General features: G+C 50.9%; 1 protein-coding gene across 1 annotated transcript; it reads right to left on the bottom strand.

Moving 5' to 3' along the window:
- Positions 1-3,637: 3,637 nt before the first annotated feature.
- On the bottom strand, positions 3,638-7,894 carry LOC309587489 (required for drug-induced death protein 1). Its single transcript, XM_082305666.1, has 2 exons — positions 7,599-7,894; positions 3,638-5,199 (listed from the first exon to the last, which is right to left on the bottom strand). Exons 1-2 carry the CDS (start codon positions 7,881-7,883, stop codon positions 5,080-5,082), a joined length of 405 nt encoding a protein of 134 aa, XP_082161792.1. The 5' UTR covers positions 7,884-7,894; the 3' UTR covers positions 3,638-5,079.
- Positions 7,895-9,639: the final 1,745 nt, after the last annotated feature.

Below are 9,639 nucleotides of genomic sequence, written 5' to 3' on the forward strand. Positions count from 1 at the left end.
GGCCAGCCAGGGGAAGGGAGGGCAGGAAAGCCCTGCAGGAGATGAGACAGGACAAAGAGGCAGGCTGACAAGGCTGGAAATCCGTTTTTTTCCCAGGAGATGGCACTAAAGGACAATTGCCTTTCAGCCGGCACCGTGCAATGCAGCGGAAACTTCGCTGGGGGCCAAACGGTTCCTCAGGCAGTTTGCACTGCCATCTCCACCAGTCGCTCCTTGTTATCAGAAGCAAAGCTTTATTCTTAGCATCTGTGCTTTTAGCAGGGGTGAGGATATCTGCCTTTTACAGCTCCATGCAGTTGGTAAATGTAAGCTTTCTGCTGATCCTGGCAGGATCCCACTCATAGCCTCAGAAAGTCACCCAGGCTGGAAGGACCCCAGGAGGTCAGAGCTCACAGCAGGGTCAATGCTGAATTCACACCGGGTTGCTCTGCTCTTTGATGCCTTGAAAGCCTCCAGGGACAGAGACTCCCCAGCCTCCCGAGGCAACCTCTTCCCATGCTTAATTATCATATTAGTGATTTTTTTTCTCCCCTTATATCCAGCTGGAACTCCCCAGTTTCAATTTATGACCATTGCCCCTTGCTGTCTGGCTGTAGACCTCAGTAGCCTGACTCCATCTTGTTGGCAACCCCTTCTTAGGTATTGAAAGGCTGCTGTCAGGTCCCTCCTAAGTCTGCCTTCCTCCAGCTGAAGAAGCCCAGAGCCCTGAGCCTCTCCTTGCAGATGATGCAGGATTCAGAAAGGAGCACCACCCTCTCTGAGCTCAGGCTCAACTTCACCCCAAAACAGGCCTGGCAGCCTGATACTATTTCCTACAAGGAGAAGAAAGGGGAGAATTTTATTCCTTTAATTTAATTATGTCCATTAATCTACAAGCTCTTTAGGCTCTCTACTGCTCCTTGAAGAAAAAGGATTTCCAAAGCACACTCTGTACAGGTAATTGCAGCAACTTGCTACACATTTTAGGATCAGTTTTGTCTCAAAGAGGCCAGTGGCTAGCTAACAAGGGACTCAGGATACGGAAAAAAAGACAACTGGTTTTACAGCAACCCAACACAAAACCTGCTCCCCTTGCCAGGCTTACAGACAGGCAGAGGACAGAAAGGTTGTTCATCCCTGAAGCAAACCTTGGCCCGGGACTGGCAAAGCCCTGGGAGCACCCAAGTGACGTGGTGTGGTGCGGTATGGCTCTCCTCAGCTACAGCACTTCAAAAGCAAGCTGGGCAAGGGTGCTTCCTTGCTGCTCATGTGGCAGGACAAAGGACAATAGCTGTGCATCCTCTGCCATTTCCTCAGAGCCTACGGTAAGCCAGAGTAGTAATTAAATGCTCTGGCAAAACCAGCAGAAATAAGCTTTATTCTGCTCCGTGACTCATTGAGCAGGCACTAGGAATAGCCAGGGATTTAATTTAAAGGTGACTTGCCAGGCTGTCAGATTAGTGGAGTTCATTCCTGGGAGAAGCTTGGACGAGTTGATTACTTCTTGCCACTCTTGCATGTATTCAGCTTCCCGAACTTATTTATCCTGCCATTTGTTATAAAACATGGTGAAAGGTGGGTAGAAATCTGAAGGGAACCAGATAGCACAGTAGCACACCACTGAAAAAAAACAAAAAACTGTGAGGTGAAATGATGGGTAGAGGTGCCAAGCAAGTGCCTGAAGGGAGGAATGCATTTTTTCCAGCTCAAACGTCAAATCAAATCTTCCCTGTGTACCCGCTGTACCGTAATATCCACCCCATCCCACCTTTCTCTATGAGAGGGTCAAACGTCTGGTTTGTTCCTCAAAGGAACCAGGAGATAAGCTGCAGACAAGCCCATTTTAATAAAAGAGCCTGCCTGCGCCCGTGGGTTGAAAGCTGTCCCTGCTGGGGCGGCTCCTCCAAGGCCAGCCTCGCCAAGAGCACATAAAGCCCGTGCAGAAGCCGAGAGTTAATCCTGGACTGCCCTCCTGGCTTGGCACGCAGTCAGGGCTGCCCTGCAGAGCCCAGCCTCCCTCACCGTCGCCGCCATCTCGCTCTGCTCTGAGTGACTTGCAGACTTCCAATGCCACAGCTCTGCCTCAGATGGAGGCTGGCATTTCTTGTCAGCTGAGCAGACAACCTGCCACCCAATGCCGAGTGGGTCGGGGAATATTTCCTCTTGTCTCTCGTGGCACCGAGACATTTAGCAACAGCGCTGCAGGATCTGCCCTGCCCCACCTGTTTCCATTGTAGACCTGGCACAGCAGCAGGGATGCTGCCACGATTGACAACAACTACAGCCCTCTGCCATCCACCCCACTGAAAAATGAACCTCACTCCCCAGATTCAGATTTCCTAGATGCTGCTGTGTCAGCTGGACTGGTGAAGAAAGTAGCAAACCCTCAGGACAAGGCTTGGCCTCACAAATTTGCTCCACCAGCTGAGGAGTGAATTACTGCTCAGGGAAAACTGATAAGCAGCACTAATTGGTAGCCTCGGTGAGAACCATCAGTTCATTCCGAGCAAGGAAAATAGGCTGGCATGAATCACCAGCTGTTTTATAGCAACAGCAGAGGTTACTTGCTTACTTTCTCTTTCTTCTTTCTTTCTTTGTTTTTGGTCTATTTTAGAAACACCGTTCAGCAGAAGCTGACTCGCCAATATGCATCAAGCTTTTCTTTTCTCAGGCTCACATAGAAAGAGCACTTACATATCATTCTGGTTCTGTATGGATGGCAATCAGGTTATTCCCTTAAAGTTGCACCAGGTGAGCAGAGACTATAGGTCAGCAGGCAAAAGTCAGTGGCAACCACTGCGCTGAGTGGTTCCACAAGCTAAAGTTCATGTTTACCTTTGTGGAAAGTCCCTGCACTGCATGGGTTGGACCCTGGATGTTGTAAGGAGGGATCAGCCTTGCTATTCAGAGGACACATGGACAAATAGATGGACACTCATTTCACACAGAAAAATGGAGACAGAAATCCCCCCTGCATTGCTTTAGTAATTAAAAAAAAAAAAAAAAAAGCTCTAATGATTCACACTGTAAAAGCACTGTTAAACAGAGTAGTGTAACAAAATTCAAAGTTAATCCCAAAATATGCAAGCTGGTGTGGCATGTGAGCCCCCGGACCCTGTACACTCGGTCTTGCACAAACAACATTAAAGGATGACTCATGGAGGTATTTAAAAGACATGTAGACGTGGCGCTCAGGGACACGGTGGACTTGGTCGTATTAGGTTAACGGTTGGACTTGATGATCTTAAGCGTCTTTTCCAACCTGAATGATTCTATGATTCTGTGTGGGTGTTAGGACAGCCCCGTTCTTACTGCGGAAGACACAGCAGCTATCAATACCCTCTGGCATGGTGGTGGGGCAGATCGGAGGGACAGGTCTGTCCCCACAAGGAAGCTCAAGAGAAACAACTAAAGGGCATGAAATCAATGAGCAAAATCCCTTTGTGGCTCTTCCTACCCCAGCTCGTGCAGCCTTAGATCCTCTACAGCCTCATCTCCACACCTTGCCTCTCCTGAGCATTTCCATGCAGTCTGGGCTACAACCGCATCCTTCTGGAAGAGCGCTGAGGCCACGGGCAGAACAAAACAGGGAAGTTTACACTGCAGCTTCCCCTCGCTGCTTGGCCACCGCTGAGAAACGCCTCCTTTGTGCGCTTACTTATGTGTGTAGGTAAACACGTGACATGAATCACGTTACTTTTATTTACAGTCTAATTAGAAAAGAGCATTAAAAAAAATCCACCTTTGTTTCATTTGCTACATTTAACAGAAATACAGTCTGGTTTGCTAAGACGTGGAAACCCCTTCATTCAAAAAAAGGCAAAGAAAGCAAATGAACAGCATTTTTTTCCAGAAAGCAAGTCACCTCCTTGATTACAAAAACACCATCAAAACCAGAAAGATCTATAACGCAGAGAAAGCGCTAGCAGGGAAGTCCTTTACTGCTACCACAAAAGACTGATACAAAAAAACCCAAACAAAACCAAAACCCACAGAATTTTGAAGGCACGTAAACCCCCTTGTTCCTTTGTCATCAATACAAGATTTATATCCCTGGAGGTGCGACACGGAAGCTGCTCCAACCGCACCGCTGAGCTGAGCCATCTGACGTGGACATTCTCTAGCTACAGCTTCCACATACAGAAACGAAGATGGAGCTGGCAGGTTATTTGGCCCCATTCTTATACAAGAATTCTTGGTTGTACATTCTTATACCAAACGCTGTATGTAGTTTTTTTCAGATGCAGCTGGTAATCCATTTTCTTTTCTGATGAACACCACAGAACTGGGTGTTCTTCCAGCCCCAGCTTCCAGAATCAGGTATGGCAGATAAAAACTCCCTTCTCAGTAAGACAAGTATATGCAGGTTTCACAGCAGCAGAGGAAAAGTTTAAAATATTCATCACAGTGAACCTTTAATGCCCCAAAATCGGAAGACAAACACACCTCATTTTCTTTCTGGATTTTTAAATCAGTCTTAAGATTTAAAGGCCCATGATTTCCAGTGTCTGAGATGAACAACAGCGATGCAGCAAATCTCACCATGTCTCAGACTGCAGTCCGTTTATATCTGAGTATATTTTTAAGTATATTCATAATCTGAACCCTCTTGGGGTGAGGGGAAAGGACACCAGAAAACCAAAGACTACCTTTTCCTGATCCCTCGTGACCTGTTTCCTCCACTGCTTTGACAATTCCTCTCAGTAGCCAGACTCAGAACTCCACCTCCCTAGCTGCACCCCCCATCTTCTACTTCCCTTCATTTCTCTCTCCCTCATCTACTTGCTTTTCCATCTGTCCTTGGCTCCTTTCCACACACAGCCCAAAGCTTCAGAAAACCAACTCATGTCCGAAAACAAACTTCAGCTCCATTAGTCAAAGATTATTTCCTCGTCCTTGCGTTTCTTCAACCCGATCTGATTTTATAAAGCGCTGGAAGTCTTTGCAGAGAAGAGCACTCAGTCCGGAGGAAGGGGCTGGCGAAGGTGTTCGGGGCTGGGACCGTGTGTACAAGAGGTTTCTCAAACGCGGGTCTCAGATTTAATCCTAAGAAAGCAGCAATGGCCTCGCGTCCTCCCCGGCTGGGTGCGCGGAGCCACGCTAGCGGACGAAGGATGCCACCTGAGCTGCCACCCCAAAGGGAGCGGAATAGGCCATCGCTAATCCTTGCAGGCCGACCACCAAGTAGCGGCATCCCTTCTGCAGAGCTTTGCCGACGTTCTGCGGAGAGAGACGGGAGAAGGGGATAAAAAAGAAAAGGAGAGGTGATAGAAAGTACCTTCACATACAATCGCTCCGACAGCCAACGCCACCAACCCAGAAAATGAACTTCTCCCACAGCTAATGAGGGCTCGAGTGTGGAACAACATTTTGCCATCTATTTTTCTACAGAAATACACACCCACAGAGTACAGTTAACCTGAATGGATGCAGCCTCCACAGGAAGCCAGGCTTTTACGTGGGCTTCTATTCAAGAATAAAATTAGTTTAAATTCACACCTAGCTTGTAGAGGTATGTGTTTCCCATACATGCATGTTCTAAGTATGTCAGTAACCTTAAAAGCACATAACCTGTTAAAACTGGTGCTGAACAAGAAGGCAGTAAATCACGGAGAACACTTTTATGAAAATTTCATTGTTTTTTCTCAAAACAAGATTTTTTTTTTATCAAAATAAGAATGTTTTGACCCACTTTCACGTCTGTACATGTTTAAGAACTCATCTGTGTACTGCATGAGAGATAACTTGCTACAGGTTATTTAAACTAAAAACCTTAATCTAATTTTAATTTCACTCTTGATAGTTTTTGCTCATATGGCTGGTCATGACTGGGAAATCAATACAAGGTGGTTAGTTTGGGAGGAATATCAGAATTAGCTGTTAGTAACATTTTATGGTTGTGTGCGACTAAATCAAAATCATTTCTTGTAATATGGAAAACACTGAAACGGGATATATTTTCAAATATAATGAAATTGGTGAAATCCAGTCAATATCTATTATATTCCTAGGATTTCTTAAAGCTGGATTACAGTGGTACTGGCACATGAAAACATTCAGCTGTCATGATGCCACCGCATAGCTGAATTTCGCTGTATTTACTCCTATGGAAACTTACTCAAAGGGAGTTAAGACGGCAAAATAAAAAGGCAGCTGAAAGCCAGGGATAAAGCCTGGGGATGGAGGAGGAAACACAGGCCCCTCCCTTCCCACATCTGCCCTGTCCCACGGGCAACTTCTTTCCTCCTCCCTGCACCGTAGGGGGGTTACCTACCCGGACCTCACCAGCGCTTTCACGAGTGGTCCTTACTGCCAGAGCTAAACTGGCAAACCTTCCCCGTGGGGATGCTGGCTGGCCAATACAAAAGGGAATATGCAGCGTTCAAGAACTACCCTGTGCTCTAAACGCTATTGTAAGCGCCCTTATACCAACAGCACATAGAGCAATAGCACATCAGCAAATTTATGAACGGCTGCGACGTGACCATGCTGGCAAAACAGCTCTGTATACATCAAGCCTACGCTGGAAGCTCTTCGGACTTGAGACTGCTTCATACAGCACGAGTTGACTGTGACTTGGAAATCACACTGTTGGAAACTCAAAGTATCAAATCCATCAGGAAAGAATGAAGTATTCTATTCATCTCTTTATGAAACAGTAGCATTTGTGAGGCAGGTCATGACCCTGCTGTCATCCATAAATTCTGTGAATTTCAAAATTAAGTAACTTTGCCAAGGTAACTGGCATTTTGCGAATGTCAGACATCGCAAGCATATCCTTAACAAAATCATCTTTTTTTTTTGAAGAATGCCCTAGAAAGTCAGGTCTCATACTGACATCTGTAATCTCTCCGGTAGGAAAAGATTCCAGCCAGGTTCTTCCTGCTACCACAGAAACTAATTTTTGCTACAAATATACGAGACATACCTAAGCTGTATTTAAGTGACACGAACAACAGAAGAATAACCACATTGTTCCAAACAGCACTTTTGTAATTAAAGGCACCCGCCCTCCGGGGGAGGCAAAAAAAAATGATCACCAGGCTGCAGGACTTGTGACTTTCCACACAGGAAAGGAAAAGAACAATTTTGAGCCAAAACAGTCGTTACACAATGAAGAACATGTTGCATTTTTTCTTTAACTCATACCGGTGGCTTTCGGGGGACACCTCGAAGGTAAACTGGCAAACGAGCGCACTGGAGGTATTTTATTACCCTTTCTTTGGGTCACTTAAGCAGAAGAGAATAAAAAGCAGGCCAATTAACTGGAAGTGTTAAGAAGCGGTGTCAAAACAATGACGGCGAGGGAATCGCAGGCCAAAGCCAGGCAAAGCCCCCGCCGCACGGGGCAGCTTCGCGTCCCCTCCGCTCCGCGGCGGCAGATTTCGCCCCTTCGCCCCGGGCGCGGGCGGGCGCCGCGCCCTCCCCCGCGGGGCCGGCTCCTCCCGGCAAGGCGCGAGCACGGCGGCGGGCTGGCCCCCGCCTCGGGGCCGAGCACCGGCGCCTACAACGCCCGAGGGACACGGGGGGCTGCCCGGAGCCCCTCGGAGAAGCCGGTGCCCGCAGATCCTCGCCCCGGGGCCCCCGCTCCGGCTGCCCCGGGAGCGCTCTGCCCTCACCTTGCCGTACTTCTTCAGCCGCTTCCCGTAGGGCCGCTTGCCGGCGGCCGGCGGCGGCCGCAGCGGCTCGTAGGAGTCGGGCAGGAGGGCGAAGCGCACCTTCCTGGAGGCAGCGCCCTCCTCCTCCGCCGCCGCCGCCGCCGCCGGCCGCCGGGGCCCTGCGCTGCCCCCAGCCGCCGCCTCCTCCTCCTCCTCGCCGGGCAGGATGGAGACCCGGTCGTCGCCGGGCCCGCGGCGGGAGTACCTGCCCCTGGCCTTGGCGCCCAGCCGCGCACCCACCGTCATGGTGCCGCCGGGCACCGACCCGTCTGCGCGGAGCTGCGGCCGCTTCCTCCGCCCCCGCCGCGCCGCAGGTGTGGCCGGAGGCGGCCGCTGCCCCCTCCCCGGGGCGGGACGGCGGAGGGAAGAGGCGACCCCGCCGCCGCGGGAGCCGCGCCCGCCGACACCGGCCCGGGGCAGCCGGCTGAGGGCTGGCGGGGCCGGCGGCGTGAGGCACCGGCCGCGGCACCCCCGGCCCCGCCGCGGCAGCGGTGAGGAAAGCCGTGTCTCGCCGTGCTGGGGAGTTGCGGGGGGAAGCCCGGGACTCGCCCCCCGTCAGCGCGGGAGAGGGGAACCCCGCCGTCGGTAGCGGTGGGACGGGGGAGGCAGCCCCCGCACTGCGCCCGGGCGGCGGCGGCCTCCCCGCAAAAGACGGAAAAGGTTCCTTCCCCAGCGCCGCTCGCACCGCTCCGCGCCGGCAGCGGCGCGGGGAGATCGCACTCTCCTGCCGTCCAAAAAAAAAAAAAAAAGCCAAACTCCCTGGTAATCCCTCCATTATAGGTGTTCCTACCTACAGCCTCGGGTGAACGGCATCTCCGGCGTACAGGGCTCCGTTCCGCTACCCCCGGCCAAGGGGAAAGTACCAAAACCTTCATCTGAAGGCACGGTTTCTCAGTGTTTTTCGCCCAGATGCAGGGGGAGGCCGAGCGCCTCGTGCCCCTGCCGCTGGCTGGGCTGCAGGTCAATGGTCGCGCTTCCTAAGCAGCGCTCGTGTACCGGGGGCAGATCAAGAAAAGCAAAACTGTATAGGGAGCATCGATACCATTTATTAAACCAGCTGGTATATTTCTCGACATTTGATACATACACAAATACTTTGGACAAGGAGATGAAATAAGGGGACAGACTAATCCTTTACTGCGGATTTTTCTTACTGAGGAACAAAGCCTTGAACCTGTGTCTCCCCGAGATGCGCCCGTAACGTTCAGCAAGTAAATCCTGCACCTGGCGTAGTTCTCTGCCCCAGGGACGTGGTTTCGCCATCGTCGCAGCTGCAGCCAGAAAGCCGTGTCACGGACGGCTTGGCCAGTCCTCTGAAGGGTGAAAGATGTGAGCCAAGTCTCAGGTCTGTCGCTGCGGCAAAAGTGCTCTATTCCTTCCCCTATTTTATGTTACAGGTGTCACCACTCCTGCTACCATCGTCAGGTCTTTAATCTAAATCTCCAGAAGGCTGAGGTGGAGACCTAAAGCCAGGACAGGATTTCACGCTCCAAGTACCGGCCCCAATGGACACCTACCACAGACACGCGTGGCCCTCGGAGCTCCTCCGGCTGCGGCAGGGCCCTGAGCCGCCCGGTTCTCTCCACCGCCGGGAGCCGGGTGCTGAACTCGCCTACACCCTGCAGGTGCGGGTACGTCCTGAACGCTGCAGAGACAGCGAAACAGAGCAGCACCATTGGTCCTGTCCCACCTACCTGTTTTAACAACAATCACATGGCCTCAAGCTGCACCAGGGGAAGTTTAGGCTGGATATTAGGAAAAACTTCGTCACCGAAAGGGTGGTCAGGCACTGGAACAGGCTGCCCAGGGACGTGGTTGAGTGCCCATCCCTGGAGGTATTTAAAAGACGGGTAGACCTGGTGCTCGAGGACATGGTTTGGTGGTGGACTTGGCAGTGATAGGTTAACGGTTGGACTTGATGATCTTAAGGGTCTTTTCCAACCTTAACGATTCTATGATTCTATGTCAGGGAGCCTGAAGCAGCAAGGTATAGGAGTTAAAT

The sequence above is a fragment of the Platalea leucorodia genome (assembly GCF_965183815.1).
Source record: "Platalea leucorodia genome assembly, chromosome: 3".
NCBI lineage: Eukaryota > Metazoa > Chordata > Aves > Pelecaniformes > Threskiornithidae > Platalea > Platalea leucorodia.

What these genes read in the sequence shown, in the direction of transcription:
- LOC309587489 (XM_082305666.1), bottom strand. Translation starts at nt 7,883, where the DNA reads ATGACGGTGGGTGCGCGGCTGGGCGCCAAGGCCAGGGGCAGGTACTCC. An exon ending in GGCTGAAGAAGTACGGCAAG is followed by an intron (nt 5,200 to 7,598) that starts GTGAGGGCAGAG and finishes CTCTCTCCGCAG; the next exon opens with AACGTCGGCAAAGCTCTGCA.